Raw genomic sequence first — 24,876 nt, 5'->3', positions numbered from 1 at the left:
GCTGATGCTGGTAGATGTTACACACATCTTTGAGTGTACATCTTTAAAAAAATGTTTTTTAAAAAATCATTCTGTGCAGGAATGCTACTGTAGAAGAAATTGAATTTCTTCAAGAGACCCAATGCAATAAATAAAAGCAGTGTTTTGTCTTTTGTCACTCCGCTTACTTCGCAAACTACCTTGAACTCATTATTTTGAACAGTGTCAAGCTGACTCTTTCAAAGCTGCCATAAAATGGTTTCAGCCCATATCCCCTATCCTTTCTGAATTCTCATTATTCCGCACAGTTCTACTTGCTCTTGCAGGGATTTGACGAGACCAGTGTCTGCAAAGAACTCTAGTACAGCTGACTTGAATTTGCAAGAGGTAAATTGTGGGTGCTGTTTACATTGCTGACCTCTGAGAGTATCATTTAGAAGCACAGGATTTTGGGTTGGTACTTTCTGTATGTTGTATTCTTGGAAATCAGAACAATGCTATTGCTTTTCTGCTTTTCTCAGTCTTAGTGCTTCAGAAATCTGGTTTACTCCCCCGAGCTCTGTTCCTACTACCTACCTCACATGGACATGAGAATGGATCAGGCTTGACATATCTGGCTCTTCCAGATTTAGAGCAGTGAAAGAAAACTGTCATGATAAATTTGACAACTCTTTGTCTGGATATGCCATGATCCCCCAAGACTTCTATCTCCATCAAGCAGTCTGACACCCTGTCAATTATTTTCCCAGATTTGTTTCAACAACCCGAGCTGCCCTTCTGCCAGGTCACTTCTTCCATTACCTACAGGATGCTAAACAGATTGCCCTGAACGCCTTTAACAAACACACAACAACCTGGCCCCAGTCCCACCTCCCTTCATCCCACAGAGTAATCGCCACCCTCCTCTGCAACCTCCTTTTCTGGATTTGCAATGGTAAAGAATGTGTATCTTGGAGCCTCTCAGCTGTGCAGGTCCATTAGTCACTGTGCCTGTCAGCAGAGCAGGTGCCTGCCATGGAAGTCATGATTCAGCCTGGGAGAAGACCCTTCACCAGGTGAGTCAAATGCACCATTTACACAGCTGCTCTGAGGGAGCAACAGAAAAAGCTACAGGAGCAGTGTACTACCATTCAGCCTCTTCACTGTGCTACAGAGAATGCCAAAAATTGCCTTCTGTGCCTCATTTTAGCTTCTAAAAGCTCTTGCCAAGCACAGAACGAGAGCTAAGGGTTTGTGCTGGCATCCATTTTGAGAAAGTTATCTGGAGGATAGCATGGGAGCTGGAGAGCTTGTGAGAGCTGCTTTCACTAGGCCAGACCTTCTTAGGTTCCCAAAAATGCTCATGTATTACAGCCCACAGGAGCTGTTCCAGATGCTCTGGGGTAGTTAACCAAAGTGTAGCAACTGCAATAAGAGCAGATGTGTGCTGTAAACTACACCTGATTCAACATGATGAGCACAGACATACTGTACAGCTGATGCACAGATAACACAGGTTTAATTATCCACAGTTTGATTATCCGGTGTTGACATGGTTTTTATGACTAAATCACCCTTGAGACACCCGGAATCTGGAAATCACAACCACAGATAAAAATTTCCTTGCAGCTACATAAAGTCACAGTACTTTTCTGACAAATTTTGGCTGAGAGTTTTGAGCATTTTTAACTTATCTGGTTTGCAGTGTATTTTACAAGGAGTGAAGTCTTAAGGCATAAATCATTGACTTACAGGAAAACAACTGTGTAACAATATTACAAGATATACAGAACAGGATGCGCTTGGGTTCCAGTTTCTGTTCACTGGCTCACCAGAGACAAGGACCATAAATCAAAAATACAGAATGGAAATCAAAGAAAAGTAACAGGAAGTGTCAAAATGAAAACCTGGCAGAAATCACCAAAAGGGGAAAAAAAAAAAAAAAAAAAAAAAAAGGAAAGACTCCAGATGTTTTTTTAAAAAATAAAAACCTGGGAAAGACTCAGTGAACAAAAGATCTACAAGCAGAAAAGAAAAAATGATAGCTTGGCTGGGGGCTTTCTTTCTTTCATACATTTTTTCTTTCTTTTTTTCTCACATACAAGCCAGGTCTTTTGAGGCAAGAAAATATGTATGTATTAAAAAGATGAGAGAGGTGATGAGGGAAAAAACCACATAAACATCACCTCCCCTCCTTTCTTCCCGTGAAGCACAGCTCTGGAAACTGTGATCCTAGAAATATTTCAATCGGGCTTGCAATTCAAAAGGTTCATCAAATCCAGGATTAATACCGTGAGAGAACTTGATCAGAGCAGCCAGGCTGTAAAGTTTAAGGGGCTCCTTATTCACACATACCTACAGGCTGCAGCACTCAGTCACACGCCAGGAGCGTGTGAATCCCAGCCCTGCCAGCACCAAGCTCTTTCCTCTGGGGCCATCTGCTGGCCTTCCTACAGATGCTTCCCAGGACCTTTCTGGGACCATGATTGCTTTATCAGGTGCATCAAAGGTGAGCAGTGAGGAGCCATTCAGCACGGTTTCTCAGGGAGCTGCAATCCAACCTGTGCTGGAAATTGCATCTTTCTTTCCCACATGCCACCACAACTCCCATTGCTGGTGTACATTCTACCATCCATCTTCTGAAGACTTAAAAAAAAAAAAATCCAGCCCCACTTCCAATACTTTTCTTGCAATCAGACGTTCTTCCTCCTTCCCCATGTGTGTGCCATATTTAAATGGTCCTTTATTTTAATAATTTTGGGGGTAAGGCACACTAAATCTTTCCTCCAACAACTCCAGCCAACATTAATAAATTTGCCTAAGCCTTTCAAACAAAACTGTGAAAGAGGAAATTAGTATGAACGCTGACATTTAGAAAGAAAAAAAGTCATTAACTGATCCATGTTTAATTTCTCTAAGAATCAAACTTAGTCAATAGATTACTAACTCAAGAATACATTACATTTTATTTGTACATGATCACTTCAGAATAACTTTACCAACTGGCATGTATTTGTATCATGCTGCCACTAAACTACAGCATATTACTGTAAATTCCTTTTCAAGTTCCTTAACTCAGGAATGGCTGGATGCTTAAGGCTATCATTAAAAAAAAAAAAAAACCAACAAAATATCAAACACAAACAACCTAGCCACACTGCCCCAGGCAAATCAAATACCCTTCTCCCTTTACCCTCCAGCATATTTTACAAGTTTTATGATTGTTTGAACAATATTCATGAACCATACTGTAACATGAAGAAAACTTCAATTCTAGCAGATTCCATACAAAATTAAATTCATGTTTTGAGGAACAAAATTGTCCTCTATTATTAACAGAAAATGTATGCTGACCCACCACTAGCAATTTGGATCTGAAAGGCTTATTACCTTTCAGACTAGGGAGACAGACTGATGTGCTTTCCAGTTTAAAATCCACTTGCTGTAATTCAAAATTATATAGCTGGTCTATATTTTATTTGCATTTCATTTAAGCATTCAGCTTTCTCTACATAGCTCTGTTGCAGTGCAGCCACATGTATTCAGATATGAGGAACCAAGAAAGCCATTTGCTAGATACATTGGATCAGACTGCATGCAGTTACATGTGAAAGTGCACTGTAAATTTACAGTCCATCTGAGCAAAGATTTCTAAAATTAAGATGATGATTTCCTGTACATTGTTACAGCATCCACTGCTTTAAGGAGAAAAAATGAAGAACATGCTTCTTTAAAGATAAAGAAAATCATGATAATGATCTGTTAGAAATCCTTAGCAATGCAGACATTAAAAGTAATTCTAACCTCTTCATGCATTAGTCATTTTCTTGAATAATGCTAAAAAGCTTTTTTATTATTTCATAATCTTAGAGATGTTTGGGCCCAGAATAACCTCAAATTTGCCACAAATCATTAAGGTCACCAAATACAAAACAGTATTCTTTGGTATTTTTGGCATTCTACTGTACTGCAATAATGCTTAAACCTCAATGTTAAGTCTTGCAAATCTGTACTGTAAGGATGCTGGAGTCCTTAACAAAACAAGACCTTTTTTATCTGCTGGTTGGTTGTGTAACATATAAATTAACCCAGTCAAACTAACAAAACCCAGTGCTTCTCCACAGCCTGTAGCCAATGAAAAATCCCCTCGAGTGACATACCCCAAGACAGTCCTTGAGCAGTGGGAAGTAACATCTGGAAGAGCATCTGACCAAAGACCAAGAATGAGGTCTTCATGGTCCTCAGTTGCTTCATCTGGAATGCCTGCAGGGTCACTCTCTAGAGACTTCTCATTATGCTTTTTCTTCTTCTTCTCTTTCTGCTTCTGTACCTTGTCCTTGAATATGTCACGATGTTTGGGTTCTTGTGGACCACAGAAGAGTTTGTCTTTGCTTAGATGCAGCAGGTCATCTTCTGTCGGGATGCAAATCATGGCATGTAATTCAGGGTTCCCCTTTCTCAAGAGTGACAAGTGGACCCAGACGAGAGCTCTTGGGTAGCTCATCAAGATTGGCAAAAAAACATCTTCAGTCATTTCCTTCTGTCCCAGCCGAGAAATGAGGCGGATTCGCCGATCTTTCCCAGCAGTGGGGTAACACCAGGCTGACAACTGCATGAGTAGTTTCTCATTCCTATTAAAAATTTTCAAAAATAAGCATCACAGACAGTTACTAACAGGCAGTTCAATAGAAATCCAGCACCCCACATATTTGCAAGAGCACAATTAAAAGAAGCCTTGGGGCTTTCTATAACTTTCCGAACTGGTACCTGTATTCCTCTTAGCCTAAAAAGAACATTGATGAGTGGAATTCATGAGTCTTCTTCAGAAGGAAGAAGACATTACTTGTTAAAATCTCCAAAGCTTGTTAAAACCACAAACACTAAAATCTCCAGTGATACTAATGCAGTCCAGAACTTTCACTGTTTTCTTCCCCTGGTAACCACACAAAAACGAAAGACCTGTGTTCAGGCACTTTCCAATACTGTTGCTGCCCTCATGCGTTGCACTGGAATGCAGGGGATTCTCTATTTTCTAGAGACCTTGTTAAGGAGTGCAAGAACCACCTGTGGTGATGTATTAGGGAAGAGAATGCAAGGTGATTTTCACAGCAATAGTTCTAAAGTCACAAATATCAGCCTCTGAAAGCTCCATCGACCTGGAAGCAGACAGAATATGCCAACTCTAAGAACACAGTAAATGCCAGTGTTAAGATAAATTAAGGAGTTTTCTTTATGTAGTCATCAAGTTGGCTGGAGAAAAACAGAAAGATTTCCACTCAACAGCAGCTTCTGATTTGTGAAAAACTATTTAATCTCACTGTTTTTGAATCAAATAATTGAATCTTAATAATCAAGGCTGAGCTTGTCCTTTCCCCAATTCAATAAATACCAATAAAGAAATAAAACGTATGTATCATTTTGACATACCTGAGAACAATAAAATCACTTTTCTTAGTTTCATCTCTCTCACCAAAATCTTGGGTGCTTGTAACATCCTCTGTCTTTAGGGCACCTTCAGAACTTGTTATTTCCATGGTCTCCTCTGCCTCAACAGTTTCAGGGGAAGCTTCTACGACTGCTTCTGCTTTGGGGTCACAAAGGGTCTGCCCTTCAGTTGTGCAGCAGTCAGGGTGTGGGGAAGAAGGACATAAAAATTCTCCTGAAGCTTTCATTCTTCTTTCCCAGTTCTTGGTCAGCTGCCCCCAAGGACAGGTGAAAGGAGACAGAGTGCCCAGCTTGACATAATTTGCCCTTTTTGCAGGTGGACGTCTAAATGATAAATCAAGTAAGTATGTAAGAATATTTTCAAAATCAAGTATTTAAAACAGAAAGGGAATGCAGAGTTAACTTTCTAACCTGGCTGAACAAGAATTTTAAAATTACAGTCTAGAAAATGATGTTCTATTTCAGTCAACTATATCCTTTCAGCCATGCTGGAAACACCGACCTGCTGTGACTGACACCACCACCTTTTCCTCTGAACTCTGAACCAACACCAGTTGGTGCAGAGGACACTTCCAGCTACTCCAAATTCATGATTAAGAGTTTTCTTTGTTGCAGCAAAAATGAAGGCATTTCAGAATACCTGATATTTAAAATTAGATTCCAAAATGGACCTCTTAATTTACTTTATTCTTTACCACTTGGTACTTACTTTGACATACTCCTTTGCATTCTCTTACCTCTTCCCCCATTTGCTGCCTAGGAATCTCAAAATAGTTTTGTTTATTTTATTGCTATGCAGCCTTGTTACAATTCTATAACTGAGCATGTCTCTGGAAATAGAAAGGTTTAATTTATACGCCCTGTTAAGCTGAGTTAAATATATCTAGAAGCCCCTTCTTTTTTATAATACTAAGATTTAAAACACTGGTGAAAGATCTTAATAAAGCCCAAGTCTAAATGAACACCAAAAAATAATTAAGGAAATATTTTAAGCAGCATTCCTTTTTGTCATTCTTACCACCAACTTTTAAATTAATGTTACCGTTTGAATTTTTCAAGAAGACTGGCTTCCAGTTCTTTGGCAAACTGCATTCCTGCCTGGCAGTCTGGGAAATCATTTGGAGTGTGAGGTGTTCTTTGGTATTCAGAATGCTTTAATGCCTCTTGCAAGCCACCGACTCGTACACCTCGATATATCTGTTATAAAAACCAAATGCCCAAAAAACAACGTTTGAACCAATTCCAGGTTCCCAGCTGAAACAGAACATTAATGCCCAAAGAGTACTTCCTTAGAAAACTGGAAGTCTAACACTTCAGATTTAAAAAATAATTTTAAGCATGGTTTCTACAGTTCTAGATGCTAATTTCAACAAAAAAGTTAGTCATGCTCTTTAAATTTAATTCTGCAAAACTATCACCAAAACTGAAGAGAATTTCACAGGTTCTGATCTTGTACATTGCCAGGAATGTTGTATTACTTTGACAGCCACTGCCCGATGTATTTTAAGCACACAATAAGTATTACTGCAACTAAATCCCCTGCACATTCAAAAGCACAATTTTAACTGCAGAAAGGTATTAAAACTGCCACCTAAACACTCAAAGCGGGATGCTTCAAACAGCACTAAAGGAGTATTTCAAGCTTAACTCAAACTTTGTTTTAAGCTCTCTCCCAAATCAAAGGCAACAATTTGGTGACAGAGACATAGACAGCCAAGCTGGAAAATGATTAGCAGCAGGCACCAAATGATTTCTCTTTAGAAGCATATGGTTGTAAAAACACAGATAGGTACAGCTTTAGCTTTCTCTCCTGACGCCCCACTGATTCCCTGCTCCTAGACTGCCATATGGGCATAGTTGTACCCAAGACATGGAAAGCTACTGTTTAAGTTTCTGTCATGAGTCAGTTCATACACCATTTTTTAAAGTGAAATTTTGATCCTGTAATTGGGATTGGTTATACAATGTGAAGTATACTCTCTAAAAATGACTAATTTGAACTAAATTATATAAATTATCAAATTTACTTGCAATTTGCCATCAAAATCACTTACAAAAGGAATCCAGAACGCCATGCCCCAGCCCTTTGGAAGATAGATATCCCAGCCACTCCCCCATCCTGGTCGATCTTCTCCAGCCACTTTCCCTGGCTGCTGCACCAACAGTATGGGAATCTTAGATTCACAAGGACCCAAATCAAGGTGTGATCCAGGTACCAGTAACTGAGCTCTCATATGGTTTAAATCCTGAGAAGGAGGAGACATTTCCTATAAGTTAATAACCATTCTTCTTCCCTCTTCCAGATACCCTTCCAAGATACAGAGAAAAGGTGAGTTTACAGCTAAGAAAAATACAGTAGTAAATATTACATATTTGAACAGAATTTCATCAAGGCATGAAAAATTATTTTAGAAAAGAGTATTATGCACCCTTTTCCTCCTTTTCTTACTTCCATAGTCATTGATAAAGAACAGGTACAAGGTACAACATAGCTGAAGGAGGAAAAACAAGTTTTGCAACTTCGTATTTATAGACTTGTGTTCAACACTAGATTGAACAGGTGCTTTCAGTCTGTCAATACGTGGAGCAAATCTGAACTATGTCCAAGGAGATGGGAAGTAGATTTGGTCATCAAACAGTTTCACAAAAAGCACGCTGGCACCGAGGTTTTGTCAATCACCAGCTGTTATATTCCATTGTACCACATTAAGAATACATTTATGAAGAAATACTCCATCAGAGTCCCTATGTTTTATCAGGTAAACACTAGATTTCATGACATCATAAAAACCACTGTCATATATAAAAAGATTGTGCTGGTAACTGTCATGTGCTAGTATAATATTTTCTAAGTACTCTGCTTTTTTACATTATGTCAGACAGTTTGAAAGTGCAAAAAAATAAATTTTCAGAAAGAATATTCAGAAAGATGGTCTTGCCATACAAGTATTTTCTCTTTCTGATTACAATGGTGCCAAAAGTTTATCACCTCTTGGGACCAAATCACCTTTTTATCCATGGACTTTATGAGCTGCCCTCCATTGTCAATGAAAATGTCAAGACAGGCGATTTCAAACCCGCAACAGCAAACCTGAAGTTCTCTACAAATCACAAGTCGTTGCCCAGGACATTCACAGCAAGGTGTGCTGCAGTTCAGAAACACAGGACTGCTCTCCTTTTAACTTCCACAGCTCTTTCGTCAGAAGAATCGTCTTGACTACAGCTAAAGGCCAGAGCCTTCCTAATGTCACTCTCTCCTGCTGCCCAAGTCATGGTCATCTGTGAACATCCAATTCCAAACCTTTCTGTTATATAAACCTACAACTATAGTCCTATAGGCAATCCAATAAAGCTTTCTTTTAATTGAATCCATGGTCAATGGCTGTGCAAGGACATTATACAAAAGCTACAAAAAAACACTTCATGTCAGCAGCTGGATACTATGACATAAAGGAAGCTATTGATTATTCTTAGATTTATACAAATTTCAAGAGTCTCTTTCTAAGAACTCTATGAACCATTATCCAATTCCTTCATGGCAATCCTACTTAAGTTACCTGCTCTGAGATTTTATTTTCAGTGACGTTCTTACAGATGTCATGGTCCCAGATAAAGCTGTGAGCACAGTTTGCAGGTACACCCTTCAGGTACAGCTGCCTAATTTTATCATTATCTACAAAAGAAAAGAGCCTTTAAAAAAATTCAAACCATTTTCGTGCTTTAAGTACCAAATTACCAAAGCCACTTCTGTATTATAATGAGCAGACAACCAAAAAAGTGTATTAAAAACTCAACGAGCATCGCTGCTTCTGGCATATCTTATATCATGTTTTTCCAAATACAAAATATGAAGTCAACTTCATATTTTTATGTTAGTGTCAGAAAGACTAACCTGGTATTTTCTCACCAGCCTTTCTTCTTATAAACGACATGACTGTTGGCAATGTAAATTAGATCTTTACATACCACCTTTAATATTCTGGAAACTGGCCTTTCTGGCAGAATGTGAAGCTCAACAGATTTGGTGAAAATCAGAAAGAGAAACATTACCACACCTGAAATAAGTCTGCCTAAGTAAACGTGTAAGAGAAGCAAGAGTTACCTTTAAGCAATGTACATACAGGAAACATTTGTATGGCTATGACTAGCATGCAACACTTATTTAGTACTAGTTTCCTGCTCTGGATCTTTTCAGGCTGTGTGCTTCAAAGAAGGGAGTATTCTTGCTTACATCTGCACAAATCAACAGTTGTATACATTACTTAAGATAAAAACAATTATAGCTTTAAAATGGATTGCTGAAGTAGTGAATAACCTATCTCTTCTTCAGTTTTACAATCTAAGGAAAGCAAAAATATGTGTACCTACCTTAGTGATCTAAGGATTAACAGCCTTGAATGTACAGTATAGTATGTAGTGAATGTTGATCCATTTAAGTAAAATAATTCTTATCAAGAATTATACAATGAACCTATTAATAGCTCTGTGATAAAATTTGGACTGCTCCTCATTTCATCATCCACAAGGTCTTACATATTAAAGGAACATAATATGTCAGGGTTTGTTTTGTTTTTTAAAATTATTTAAGTATTTTTAAAAAAGGTTCTGCTAATTTTCCAGGTAATGTAGACAAAAGCTCAAAGACAGAAGATTTGGATTATTCAGTGGTACTAAAAGTACCTAGCAATAGCTACTGCCAAACATAGCTGCAATAATTATTTATTTAGAATCCATAGTCTTTAAGATGCACCCATTACTAAAAGTTGCAAAATCCTTTGTGAGAAATACTAACTGCTGCAGCACTTGTTACAGTTTGATGATGTTACTGATACTTGCCAAGCATTCTTGCTAATGAGTTGGATTTATGTGAAGAGAAGAAATGCAAAAGAAATTATCAGATAACAGTGGCATTCCTTCAAATTAAGAACAATAAAACTAAAAAGGGAATCCTTGCCAATTAAACAGAAGAATTTCTTCTCTGATGAAAAATTAAGAACAGGAAACTGAGCAGGAATGTAAGAGTGCTCAACACTCCTACAGGCAAAGCATATTCTGTCTGGAGAAAAAGCAAGTATTAATGCCTCAAAAGGAGGAGAAAAAGAGCAAAACTGTGTGGTGGTGGTAGGGAATGCCTTCCTGACTCTTACAGATAACCAAGGGGGAAGGGGACATAACTACAAGTATAAGATAGGGAACTTTTGTATAACCTTTTCCATCTTCTGTACAGAAAGTGTTTGTGAACACCAGAATCTCTTTATGTTAAATTATTTAAACGTGTTCTAGTTCCTTCAACTGCAAATTATTCACTGCAAATTTCTCTGCTTTTTTTAACATTTCTTTCTATCACTACAGTTCAGGCAGCCTATCCTTGTCATATTCTCTGAGTTCTTTGCAATTCCTATGTTCTATAATGGCATGAATATTTGTTTCCCCACTATAGAAAGACCTTTTAAGTCAGTCTCTTTTCATCACCACCGTTCATCCCATATCCTCATTAGCCTAAAATATTCTTCTCTAACTTGATACATTCCTTCTCTTTGATCCTCACTGAACCCGTAGAATTTATCTTTCTACTAAGCATACCATAATTCAAATCATAATCCCAAATCCTCGACCAGTTCTTCTTACCTCTCTCCTGTTTTCTTCAGTCCATATTTTAAGATTTCTGGGGATATAACCTTACTGATTAATAAGTTGCTGGTAATAGTGAAAGTAAGATGTTAGGGCTAGTATAGGAAATAGGAAGTTGCACTACTAAGCACATGAAGCTCATCCACAAAATACTTCTGCTGGTGTCAATGGTTGGTGCTTAGACAATACAGAAAGGTAGAAGGCAGCTTTGTTCCATTTCAAGCTATTGATCTGATTTTCATAAGTGATTATCTTATTTTAGAAGACAGGCCTAAGGGTTTTATTTGAAAATTTTCCTTCCTTCCCTTTTACAAAAACAACAACAACAAACTCCAGAAACACTGCCTGGGAGCAGTGTGAGAGCCCTGTGTATGCAGGGAGGGTGGGTAGCAGGACAGATGGGGACAGAGACCTACACCTTGGGAAGAGGTGTATTTACAGGCATGGACCCAGGCTCTGTGTCTGCAGAAGGAACTTTAGTGTACATATTTTTCATAGTGTATTCTGTTTCTATGCATCTCATTCACTGATTATGTAGAGGTTTCACCATACTCCAAGCTGAATGTTTTTTAAGGCAGTGGAATTTGTTTTCTCTAGACAAGACAGTAACAACATATCACAATGTCAGAAGTGTACTTTAAACTGGAGAAAAGAACAATGCTAATGTGCAGTCATGTGAGAACCAACTGCTTACTGGGAGTCTCGACTCCAGCCTGAAGAAATGATGACGGTTTGATTAAATCCGATCAGCCCATGCTCGTAACACAAAGCTTGCACATATGCATATGCATTGAAGAGATAAAGTAACTGAGAAAGACTGAAATTACATTTGATTTGTTTGTGTGTTACTCACAGGGAAAAACTACACAAGCATATCTCAGAACAGCATTTTGGAAAAAAAAAAAAAGCAGTATGAACAGATATGTATCATTCCACAGACTGCATGTATGACAATTGCCAGCAAAGGTGATGGCCATAACTTAACTATTCACTCATTTGACAAACAACACATCTTTGAATTAGTAAAGTTTATCTAAGAAAATCAGTTGGCTTTTATACAATACTGAAGAACAAGAGAGGATAAAATACATATGGAACCAATATGCTAACATATACAGTGCTATTTCAATCTTACTAATACTAATCCTAATAGTACTTGAATGTCCAAGAAGCAAAAAAAAGGGGGGGAAGTGTGGGATACACCAATGGTTCCCTTTTATTGCTCAATAAAGAAGATGTGATTAAGACAAATAAATTACTATTAACATTTTTAATAGACCAGTTCACAATATTACTATATCTGAGTAAAGTCACAACACCAGGCTCAGAAAGTTTATGTAATTCTAAAGCTCATAAAATGATTTTTTTTTTCAGAAGGGAGGAAATTGATAGCACTGAAATGGAATTATAGATCTTAAAGAAGTCTTTTTTTTGGGGGCAAGTTCTACTGGAAGACAATATTGTCTGCCTTGTTTCATCCTCCTGCTTATTCAACTTCTTCAGTTGCGTGTAACAGTAAGTGTTTCAGCAGAACCTAAGTTAGAAGGTATTATGCCATTTATCTTTCCTTGCTAGCTGAACAAGGTCCTCCTCCTTCTCCTAAATAAAACTCAGAAAGGAAAGAAGCAGTTTCAAGTTCATTATGAAAAAAGTCTCAGAAAGAAACAAAAAAGCAACACCAGCTTTTCTGAGTATCTGTGGCATGAAAGATATTTTGCAAGTGAAAGATAATCCCAGATAGAAAGATGTTGAAGACAGAAATTTCTACCCAGCCTAAGGAAAAAACACAGAGGTGCTCCTGATTCCCTATGTTACACCATTACCTCTTTACCATGGCAATCTTTCCTGAGGGAAAACCAGCTCTGGCAGCAGGAGAGAAACTACTATGAGACATTTAAAATGCCTAAATGCCTTCTGTTGATCTTGGCTTCTTAAACACATCCTCAGAGACATGACAAGCAGAATCAAAGACACTGAATTATTTTCTGTAGTTGCTAACTCTTCTTGCAGCTCAAACCAGTAACTGTAAACAAGTGCTACATATCTCACCTTACTTCTCAGCAGGAAGGAACCAAAGTAGAGGTAATGTATGCTGCAGCATTTCCAACAGGAACACTAATAAAGAGATAGTTAGCTGAGCAGAACTAATTAACAGAAAGGCTGATCTAGATACAGAGGGTAGGAAGTTGTAAGAAAATGAAAATAGTAGAATTGTGCAAAAAGCTTAAAGACAGTAACTAAAGTAGGTGTTCAACCTGACTTAAGTGACATGTAAGACTAGATTAGTGTCTTGCAAACAGACCACCAAGGAAATTCCGTATTTTGAAGTCTCTGGAACTTTCAACTTGTCCCATTTGCTACTGCTTGCTAGCTGGCTATCATGTTTCTCTTATTAGGCGAGGCAGCCTGTGTCCAGTCAACCTAACTGAGAATGCCTACACTGTATACAAACCCCACTGCATCCTGTGCATACTTCTGCACATTTTTAGAGGATATTCAAATCATCTAAATTCGAATTTTGCACTGAAACATTGTGTAAGCCAGCACTGAAATGAAAATTTCAGAAGTTATACTTGCATCTTTGATTTTCTATCATAACCAGCAACTTGGCTATCTGAAATAGAAATCCTAAAAGGCAGTAATTTTTTTGCAGAAGAATTGCAACTTTCAACATTGTAGGCCTATAAACCAGAAATATTAGGTATCTTCTTGGAGAGATAAACAGCATCAGGAAGACTAAACACCAAACAGAAACTTACTATGGAGCTTTTAGCACCTGGTTGGCCTTGCCAGGATTCGAACCTGGATCATCTGTATGGTCAGACAGAGGCTTCCACTGAGCACAAGACCAGCTTTGGTGCATGTCCCTCCCTCACAACTGCTATTCTAAAATCTATGCAACTTTCAAGCTGTTTCTGTTCTGCCAGGGCTCTGGAAATGGGAAATATTTAAAACCAAAACCTGGAGGAAAACAGCAAGCGACAATCCATAGAAGATGAAAATGAAAACAAAACGAAAACAAAAGCATAGAGAGAAACTATTTCTCTTCATATAATATAGACAAGAGATTTTACCTTGGTGTTTTTCAAAGTCTGGCATGGCTTTTGTCTTCTTTTTTGGCAAATTGACTCGAGGATCTCCAACAGTGAGGCCAAGTATTGTACCTGGTGGCATATCTGATGGTGAGCTCATCCCTTTAAAAATACACAGATGAACAATGAAATGAAACCAGCAATTAACGCATTTTTGCCTGCAGGGATGTGACACCACTGTAAGTCAGTGAAGCAATCCAGAATACTCTATTTAACATATTTTGAAAACTCACCAATGCTTGTTAAATGTTAAATGTAACAAAAAAGCCAACAACAGCAGTGCAAGACTTGGTTTGCAATTACATTTACATTTAGCATAGAAGTGAGGTCACTGTCACAGACTCAATTCATCCTTTGCATTTGACAAATTTCAAAGAACAACCAACCTTTGTTTTACATTCTTGTGTCTTCAAGAGAATGGAAATTTAGAAGTGTTTTGTAGAAGTTTTACCTCATCTCTGCTTAACTGCCTCATAATGAACTTGAGTACAGTGAGAGATCTATGAAAGCCAGTCCCTTACCTGCTTCAGTGCTAGAAATTGAGGAGATATTGTTAACTTTATGATACTTTACAATTCAAATACACAGTGGTTAATTTAGAAATGAACACATATAAGCGAAGTATAATACTTCCCCTTTGGATTGGAGGCTACCATTTTATCAGTGGGTGTATTATACAACCTACTGTCTTAATTTGAAGTGTATGATGAGAGAGAGTGAGAGAATACATCAGACTTTATATTCCATCAGCAATCCCAAATCTAAGTTCACAAAGATAACAAACAAGATTCAGTTTCTCTATTAAGAGTTTGTACTACATAGAGGATTTAAATTCTCTTAAATACCCCCAATACAACATTTCTCAATTCTTTGCCATGCCCTGGCAAGTACCTAAGCACATTCTCAAAGGAATCACTCTCTTGATCATGCAAAAAATAAACATGTCCAAACTGAAGTCAACTTTATTAGCATGCCAGTTTTGACCATTAGATTTTAAGCTTCCCCCCTCTTCCACCCATAGCACCCATGTGCCCAAATACCTTCCAAGAGCTCAAAGATAGCACTTTGACATTGATGAAGAGATACTTTTTCAGAGTCCTTGCAGTTTTCTACCCACCAGTTATTCAGTTCTGTCTCTGAATCTGCCATCTCCTGGAAAACAATGTATCTAATTAAACTAAAATGCTTATTCATTATTTTCTATCAGTATGAATTCACTCTCAGTTTGCTTTAACCACTATAGTCACTTTCTTCAAGTTTTAAACCAAAGTAATTTTTTCCTGATCAAGTGTAGTCCTATACTTTACAATAATCTCTAATAAGCTGTACAATTTAACCTGTGTTGCAAAAAAAAAAAAAATAAAGCAATCCACAACACTTCCTAATTCTGTTGCTAATTATTTCTTTCAGAAAGCCAGAGATTTCATGGCCTTATCATGTTTGCTTCAAGAGACAAAAAACCCACACTCAAACCGCAGTGATGCTATATGCCAAGTGGATGATAAACCTAAATCCTGGAGAAACTCCCATTTGATTGAAAACACATAAGTTTTCTGTACCTTATATGTCTTGCACCCTAGTTCTAGGTGCTCCAGCTCATTACTTGAGAAACAGGATGTATGGTTTGTCAAAGAGAATATGAATTATTCTGGACCTCTCAGCAGAAACTACACAGCCTGCTCAACAGCACCACTGTTTTTATTTTCTTCCTACTCCCACTTAAAATCCAGGTGGGAGTTTTTCCTGAGATCAGCATTAGTCAAGAGGCTCAGTACAGAGAAGCCACCAGGATAATACATAGGTTAGCATTTATGAAAAGTAAGGCTAGATAATTTACAGGTCTTTCTAGCAAAAACATTCTAAGCTTGCACATTCCAAGAACATTACCAAAATTACACTAACATCCAAAGTCAATTTCCTTACTGTTTGGATAGAAGCTGCCTTCAGGGTCTCTGTAAGGACAGAGTGTGATAATGGGCCGATCAGCCGGTATCTGAGAATCTCCATGCTTCTGTCACTGAAACAGGAAAGGTCCAGGTGAATGTACAATTGGACAACAACATTATTTTCCCCAGTACTGTTAGGCCAGAAATGCAGCTTTGTTATGTGGTTGTGGGCCACAGTTTGACTCTACTGTGAACAAACCTGATGGCAATGCCAGTAGTCTGTGCGATCCAAGAGTAGGACTGGAATGGATCTCTAGTGCCGTCACCAATTATTTTTTTCACTGGCACAGCTTTTTCTCCTTCTTTATCCTCCTTCTTTCTTTTATTGCCAAGGCTCGAAACAACTTCCAGTTGTTTTTCCTCTTGAACTGACGTTGTAACAGGCTCAGTAATACAGATTTCTTCAGGCTCTGAACACTGAAAAATTGCTTTTAACTCCCTTAGTATGTCCTTAAAAAGAATGAAGTTTGAATTAGGATGATATGCACTGCACTGCAAACCTTTAAGAATACTTTAAAAAAATCTACTTCATTATTTAATTTTCCTACATGGATTTCAAGGAATAAAATTTAATTCTGCTGAAGTCAAAGGCTTGCTAAGAAAAGCTGAAAGCAATACTGAAAACTGCTAGGAATTTGTTCTCTTGCAAATTAATACAAGAAAAATTGCCTGTGCACAACATTTTACTTTTCTCATTTTTGTTTTTTTAAAGCTGATAGCTAAGTATCAGATTATGATTATCTGTAATGATACTGAACTTAGCCTGCTGGGGGTGCCAGTGGAAAGGATGTGAATCAAGCAACATCATATTGGACACATATCCTGAAGCAACTGACACTACAAAACTTTTCAGAAGCTTAAACACTGAACACCTTAGCAGCATGCAATTTCAGCACAATTCCTGAAGTCCTGTGTTATACTCAGTTCTTCCAAACTTTTCAGATGATCTCTTCAGCATTAATAATGCACAATACATAAAGAGATAAGAGTTCAACTATACAGGAAAAAGCACCTGCTTGAGAGCAGGATGCACCCAGATCCACAACTGCCTGTTTTCAGACCCATCCCTGGGTTTCCAAATAAATGTGACAGGACCAAGCATATCTTCAGGATAGCGATCTGCTCTGTAAAGATTCAGGGAACCCTCAAATCTTCCAGACAAACAACAAGCCTCTTGAAACGTTAATCCTAAAAAAGAAGATACTTGGTATTTGATACTGAAGAACAAAGTAATATGTTCTTTAATAAACAAAGTAAAATTGAAATTCAGTCTGGATGCTGAGTGGCTAATGTTGTACCATAATTACCTTACTAATAAGCCACTGAAATGTCTAGTCCTACTTTGACATCTTAATTACATTTTTCACTCAAAATCACAACTCATTATCAACTCTGTTACTACTATTGAGACTGATAAATTATTAAAAAAGAAAAAGGATGGGTCATCATTTAGTCTATCCCAAATCTTTTTTTTTAACTACATAAATTTTACCTGTGTCAGCGCTACATATTCGAGCAAGTTGCTTCAGAAGCTCATTCTCTTTACCCTTCAACTCCAGGCAACAATAATATGATAAATCCTGAAACAATATGACAGTATCAAAGTGAGAATAACTCTTTAAAGTGACCCTGGTAAGAGAGCACAAGACAGGGCTTTACAACTTACACTTAAGTAGAATTTTTTCATTCTCTAAAATTTGCTGAATTGAAATAAGTTTCTTTTTAACTTAAAATTAACAGCTGTAGGAGAGTGGTGAGACATATCTTATATGCGGGCCAACCTGCCTCTCAAACCAACAGATCAAAAAGGACATAAAACAAATTATCTCTCCTTAATAGCTGCTCAGGTAGATGATATCAGGATTCACTTAATCTCTTAGGTCTTGAGAAACCTTAAAATGTAGTATTTCAGTCATAGTTACCATAAGACTCCTTTAAAGGTTCACCTTATTCTCTCTGAAACTTGCCACTCTGAGTTATAATTATAAAATGAATTATTTCATACTTAACAGTCTAATTAACAGCTGACATAACAGTACTTCAAAGAAACAGAAATATTCATTATAACCAAGCAGTTGATTACTTCACCTTGGCAAGATATCAGATAAAACATGTAGATGTGGTACCTGAAGAAGGCAGTGCTTTGTCATGGCTCGGTAACAAGCCCTGTAGCTCTTCTCTGTAGGGCTGTTTCCCAAACAGTATCCCCATTTCTTTACCATATGAAATCTTTTTGCATGCCAAATATGGGTTTCCAGCCAAATATTCTTTCTTTGCCTGTGATTAAACTCTGCTACCAAATTTATGTGGCGTCTTCTAGCTTTGCGGCATTTAGTCTTTGACTGCTCTTTTTTCTGATGTACAGCCTTCTCTGCCTGTTTTTTAGAAGAGAGGATATTGCAGTAAATCTCAAGAGAAAAGAATTCTGAAAAGAAAAAGGCTGAAATATAAGAATACAGGAAGCACTACATTAAGTTATACCATGCTGGATCATTCTTGAGGGCAACAAACTTTGAAATTTTCTACACAAATCACATCCACGGAAGTGCATGAAGGTTTGACTGAAACCATATACAAAACAAAATCCCCACACTTTCAGAAACTTAACAGTGAACAGTAAGTGCTGCTACTTCCTGTGGGAAGTTTTTGCCACACATCAATTTATTCACACGCAGAAGCAGAAGAGAGAGGACTGCAGAAGAGAGAGGACTGTGGTAATATCTTGACCAAATTCTTGATGTTCAGACCTAGCCAAGGTCTGAACTATTACATGTAGATAGATGCATGACTAGAGAGGAAGGCATGACTCAATGTTTTTCTTTTCGTGCAGAAAAGTGATACAAAGAAATAGGACTGTAAGACATACAAAAAGATTCTTAGAATACTCTTTGCAAGCTCACCAAGAAACACTTGGCAACAAACCACTGGTTATAAGAATAGCAAAAGCAAGAAAATGACAGAAAATCAGTGCCAAGTACACTAAAAACACTGAAGCAACCCATGAAATCAAAATAAAACTGAGAAAAAAGAAAGTATCTTCCCATCAGACCCACCATGCATCACAGAGAAGGAAATACAAGTCACTGGATCAATGGAAGGTGACTGGTTCAGAAAGGCAGTTAGAGAAAAAGGGATGTGACAATGTAGGGGAAAAATATACATCTTTAAGATTATTGAAGAGGTAAGAGATGGTCTGGGTAAATGTTTCAATGAATATGGTAGTGAAAAAGAATCTAAGACAAAAAAAGAAAATGCAGCAGAATTGAAACAGATAATGTTGAAGATGTAGCTCAAACACTGAAAAGTAATAGGCAGAACCTTTACAAAAACAAGTAACAGAGATATGACAAGCTACAATAAAATGTGAGCCTGTGCAATCACATAAGCCACACCAGGAGACCTGAAGACAGAAAATGCAGCAGAAGAAATACAGCTGCCACAGGGCAAATTAAATAATCTCAAAAATCCAAGAGTCATATGTGGAGTGGAAACAGGGATGGAAGAGTATGTGTGAGCATGTACACAGGAATCAAAAAGGTTGTCACATGAAAGGAGTTAAAAAAGCAGGACAAAAAAGAACCAAACATAAACACCAGAGAAATCTAGATTTAACAGTGATAACACATAACTAGCTATGCAAAACAACCCATGCCTTCTTCCTTCAGTTTCCAGAAAACAGGCCCAAACTGCATCTCTTGTCAGGTTTGACAAAGCAAAAAGAATGTGAACCAGAACAGTAAAATGAGATGCTGGTTGAGAAGATCCAATAAAATACCCTAAGAAACATGTGATTGGTGTGTGGCAGGCATGTATCTGAAACAATTTCTGAACCATGAGCAATCAATCATCTTCAGGAACTCAGGGTGAAGGAGGCAAGGTGTCAACTTAAAGACAACACAAGGGAAAAAAAGAACACAATAAATAAATTTATCAGTCAACCTTAATGGATAGAAAACTTAACAAGCAAACACAATTGATCACTTTAAGAATTATCAGTGATGATTAAGTGATCAATGCTAAACATGGTGAACATCAATTCCAAATAACATTCTGCTGAACCAATTTTTAATTTTCCATTTTAAACATACAGGAAGGCCACAATGAGTAAGGAACAAGTAACCCCCATAGGCATATTCTGAGTAAATGCTGAGATATTGCACAAAATGAGCTTCATGAGCTGTTAGGACTAGTCAGTAAGTCTTAAGCTGCAATGCAGCCTACCAATAACCCCAGTGTACCTCCCACATTTGAGTTATAACATTCAAACCACGTCAGCTGTGCTGCCTTGAGGCTGGCATGGTCACATCCTAAAGCTGCAGTGGGATGCAAGGCAGACAGCTCTTACTGAGGACTCTTGGACCACCTGGGACCAATGCACCACTTGAACAACCTCTCCTGCAGGAGAGGTTTTTCATCACTACTCCAATAACCTTTCAAAATGTCCAGTAATCACAAAGTCAGGTGGTTAGTGAGACCTACTTGAGCCACGACCTGAAAGTGAGGTGATCCTGCATTTTGAATCCAAATGTCAGCCCAAGTTTAGAGCACTCAGGGAAGTCTAGCGGAAGTTCATGTCTGAACAGTAATAACTAATCACTAACAGTAATAACAGATCTGAACACTGTGCTTTGGCTGTGCCCACTACATGAAATGCTGTAAAACACACTTGTACCTCTCTCCTGGCCATCTCTTGGAGCCGCCTGGGCAGGCGTTTAACATTGTGACTCATTGCTCGCCTTCGCATGTGCCTAGGGAGGGTCTGGAAAACCAGAGAGTTGGAAGACTTCTGCGAAACTGCTTTCAACATGGCATTGATCTCAGCAGCACGAGCTTGAGCAAAGGTAGACACTAGAATGAAAAGAACTGCATCAGAGCATGACAAAGAGCAAAAAGGCAGAGGAGGATACTGTATGTAAATAACGGAATTACTCCCAGTACAGCAGTTTGATAGCTTCTTGATGTAAAAGTAAGTACTGTACTGTCACTGAAGAAATTTCAGTTCTTTACATATCCTGAAGCTTACAGATATGGTCAAGCAAATATTTACACACAAATGAATCTGAAAGCTGTTTAACCAACAATTCCTATCTGCATTAAATACTTCTCTGTTAAATTAGAATCGCAATTTTTCAGGCCGTATTCATGGAGATGAAAAAATCTTTAGCATGGAAAATAAATGGAAGCAGTAACATATTACAGATTGTTTTAAAACAACCGAATTAAAATCCAGAGCTTGGTCTCATTTCATGTTTATGGAGGTGTATCTACTATCAGAGCACTGCCACATTTTGCAGAACTTATTTGCTCTCCTAAATACATGTTCTGTTAGATGAAAAACTGTCTTTAACTTACATCATGAGTAAAATCAGTTTCATTGGCTACATTAAAAGCAGATGACTGTCAGTATTCATTTTGCTGGCAAACAGAAACGAAAATGAATATCCCTCACTACAAGCAGGTGTAACTTTTCCACTCAGAAGTCTGAAAGGATCCATTGAACAACAGCTAGTCATTCACTCCAGTTCACAACTACTTCTATGTTTTGGAGAAAATCAGGAAAACCAGAAGAACAACAGTTCTAATTTTTGCTCTTGCACAAAAACAAAGACAGCAAACTTAATCACTAGCAAATTGTCTTGGACAGATAAATTATGACCTTTTCACATGTACAAACCTGTTATAAATCTTGGCATTTCCTCAGATACACTCTGGTGTCCTCCTTGCCATCCTCCTCTTCCTCTGCCTCTCTCTCCTTTACCTTGCCCCTTTGAAAAATATTGGTCTTTCCTATAAGAAGGCCCAGATGACTGATTTGAAAATTTCTGCTGCTGCTGCTGCTCAGAATGAACACCTCCTGGAAGGTTTAGAGATGAAAAGAGGTTAGAGAAACACAAAATAGTCTGAGTAACCAATAACTCTATTTGTCTTTCCTCATAAAACTGCATTGCAGACTCCTCCTATTACATTTAGTACATGTAACTGAAAAAGCCACCAGAAATCAGAAAATAAAGTTCTTTCTTACAGGAATAAATAAGAATTTTACACTGCCCTGCAGCAAGCTTGCAGTAGATTAAGTAACTTTTGCATGTTCTAAAAATGGCATGCAATCCAGACTTTGCCTCCAAGAGCCAGAACAAAATCGGTCCACACAACATCGCAGTGATTTTTATCATTGTCATCAGAGTTTTAGTAAGAAAACAGCAAAGTTATTTTTTCTGCTTGCCCTTGACTTTTTTTTTCTATAAGCAAATGTATTCTTCCCTGACATATATTTCTTCTACAGCAATAATTAAGGTAAGCATGATACATGCACATTGGTGTAGTAAGTTACTTTTCTGATACAAGCACTGAAATTAAATAACTAAAGCCTACAGTAAAGTTTCCTAAGGTATGGATATACCTTAGGAGTGCTAAGCATCTAGCAAATACTTAAAAGTTTCAGAGGGCTTTGAAGCCCTTATTCAAAGACCACTGTGTATTCAGTCTAACTAATGCTATCTATTAGTTTAGGTTACTTCATGTTCAGTTAAGCCTTAGTTAGGATTTTTACTACAACTTGAGATACGATTCTCAGACAGTTCATGCTGGACAATCCAACTAGAAAAGGTCCTATCCAGACAATCCTAGCATACCCCATCCACTACACCAAGACAAGTGGTTCAAGAGAACAAGGGGTCATAGCATTCAGGAAGCTTCTCTAGAGAAAATCAACCTGTGAGCCCACAGAAATGGAGTGAGAGATTGAAAAAAGCCAGTTTTCAGGTTGATCAGCTTCTTAAACAAGCCTGCCCATTTGTCCCAAAAATGCTGCCGCTGGCATGAAGAACAGCCAGGAGCAGATTGACATTCAGCAGCACCTCAATTTATGAGAACTTAAAAAGGCAAAGAAGCTCCTCTTTCTATTTCAAATAATCAAGAAACTGAAGTTTTATGTTCAGTAGCAGTAGTGTTGCAGCCTGCTGCAACCACATATCATGCAGATCTGCAGTAATACTGCAGAAAAAATAATTTGGTGTAGAAACAGAAATTAGCTTTTATGTGGAACCCTGACCTGGGTTTCCACATGCCTGAGTGCAGCATTGCCCAGGCACTGATGTGAAGGTGAGAAGGAAATAGCTGGGAAAGAGAGATGAAAGCTGTCTCAGTCAGCAAATCTGTGTAGGCCTACAGCCCAAAACTAACTCATATCACAAACACACCCTTTTAATGAAGGAGGTAAAAATTGTAATCAGAAGACAGAAGACTGGAAAAACAGTCCTTGATTTAATAATTAAAAAACCCTTAAATTATTTCAGCTGTTACATAGATCCGTAGTTTTTAACTCCTATTTAGAATTTTCTTCCTGTTTCCACAAAACAGCTCTGTAAAACTGCAGTACTGACACTGCAGAAGAATGTTAGAGGGATGAAAATCCACGCCTTTTAACAGAACAAGAAATATAACCACATAATCTTAAAAGTTCCCTGCTACAAATAAAGTTAGAAAAATGTGTTTGATCTGGCAGTACTCCTGTAATGGCATTCCAAAATCTCCAAACATGGCTGAGCATAATTTGCTATTTCCACGTGCATAATTTGCATTCTGCTTAGGAACTCTTCAGTCACCTAAATACAAAGTGACACATAAGGGCTTTTTCATTCAATCACAAAGATGCAATTTGTCAACTTCTAAAGGCCTCACAGCAGCAAGTCCTTTTATGTGTGGGGTTTTCCCCAGAAATAATGTAGGTAACAAAATATCTAAATGTGACGGAGGTGGTGGAAATTGAGCATAGAGGATTGAAGCATAGAGGACGCAGGTCAAACCACAAAGTCGAAAAAAGCGTCTAGCATGCAAGCTGACAGGATCCTTCAGTCTTCAGCTGCAAAGGTTACCTGTGTACAAAACGCTGCAGCAATGACCCAGGACGCTGCCATTTCAGTGCCCTGCTGCCTCCTGCCAATACCCTTCACAGACACAGCAGCCACAAGGCCCAGCAGGCAAACTGGGCACGCAGATCTGAGGGAAAACCAGGGCACTTGTCACAGCACCAGAAGGCTAAACCAGTCTCTCCTGCAGCTTCCAGGTTTGGCAGAAAAGCAAGGGAGAAACTGGGCTGCGCATAACATCCAAACTCATTTTACGACTAGGAACCGTAGGGATTCGTTATGTAATCGAAGGGATGACAGAGAGAAGCGCATATTCACAGGGTACGGAACAGTCTGGGCGGGAAAGGGCCTCTGGAGACCATCCAGTCCAACTCCCCCGCCAAAGCAGGGCCATACAGAGCAGGTTAGACAGGAACGCGGCCGGTGGGTTTGGAACGACTTCAGACAGGGAGACTCCACACATCTCTCATGTTAAAGAGAGTCCCATATTAACGGGACTGACAGGAGCACCAGGACTAAAGGAGTCTACGGCAGGGCTGGAAGTCCTGGATACTCCCACGGCGAGCACGCGGCGGGCTGGGGAGAGGGGGCCATTTGGCCCTGAGGGGGATCACCCTGCCAGCGCCGGGAGGGGCTCCCACAGCCGTACCTGAGGGCGGGCAGGCTCTGCTCCCGCCGCCGGCGAAGGGCCCCGGCTCTGCAGGTAGCGTGACGCTGGCTGGCTGGTTCCTCATCTTCTTGGCTCGCTTCTTCTCCCGCGCCCCAGACATCTCCAGCGGGGTTGCGGAGCGTCTCCGTAGCGGGCAGAGGGGGGCAGACGGGGGCAGAGGGGGGCAGGAGTCGGCGGTCGGTGCAGCCGCAGCCCCTGGCACGAACCCAGACCGGCACTCACCCGCGGCGCGGCCTCCGCCGGCACACGTGGACGCTCGCGCCCCG

The 24,876-nt window shown here is 38.8% G+C and overlaps 1 protein-coding gene across 1 annotated transcript; it reads right to left on the bottom strand.

Annotated features, from left to right (window-relative positions):
• Nucleotides 1-2,848: 2,848 nt before the first annotated feature.
• On the bottom strand, nucleotides 2,849-24,710 carry POP1 (POP1 homolog, ribonuclease P/MRP subunit). Its single transcript, XM_066333944.1, has 15 exons — nucleotides 24,590-24,710; nucleotides 21,747-21,926; nucleotides 20,745-20,920; nucleotides 18,199-18,447; nucleotides 17,565-17,652; nucleotides 17,085-17,260; nucleotides 16,272-16,522; nucleotides 16,050-16,143; nucleotides 15,167-15,278; nucleotides 14,109-14,228; nucleotides 8,961-9,076; nucleotides 7,458-7,649; nucleotides 6,446-6,600; nucleotides 5,386-5,727; nucleotides 2,849-4,589 (listed from the first exon to the last, which is right to left on the bottom strand). Exons 1-15 carry the CDS (start codon nucleotides 24,708-24,710, stop codon nucleotides 3,938-3,940), a joined length of 3,024 nt encoding a protein of 1,007 aa, XP_066190041.1. The 3' UTR covers nucleotides 2,849-3,937.
• Nucleotides 24,711-24,876: the final 166 nt, after the last annotated feature.

This window comes from Sylvia atricapilla, chromosome 1 (assembly GCF_009819655.1).
Source record: "Sylvia atricapilla isolate bSylAtr1 chromosome 1, bSylAtr1.pri, whole genome shotgun sequence".
NCBI lineage: Eukaryota > Metazoa > Chordata > Aves > Passeriformes > Sylviidae > Sylvia > Sylvia atricapilla.
This window is presented reverse-complemented; position numbering and strand designations above follow the sequence as displayed.

What these genes read in the sequence shown, in the direction of transcription:
- POP1 (XM_066333944.1), bottom strand. Translation starts at nt 24,710, where the DNA reads ATGTCTGGGGCGCGGGAGAAGAAGCGAGCCAAGAAGATGAGGAACCAG. An exon ending in CAGAGCCTGCCCGCCCTCAG is followed by an intron (nt 21,927 to 24,589) that starts GTACGGCTGTGG and finishes TAAACCTTCCAG; the next exon opens with GAGGTGTTCATTCTGAGCAG. An exon ending in AGTGATTTTATTGTTCTCAG is followed by an intron (nt 4,590 to 5,385) that starts GTATGTCAAAAT and finishes AATTTTTAATAG; the next exon opens with GAATGAGAAACTACTCATGC.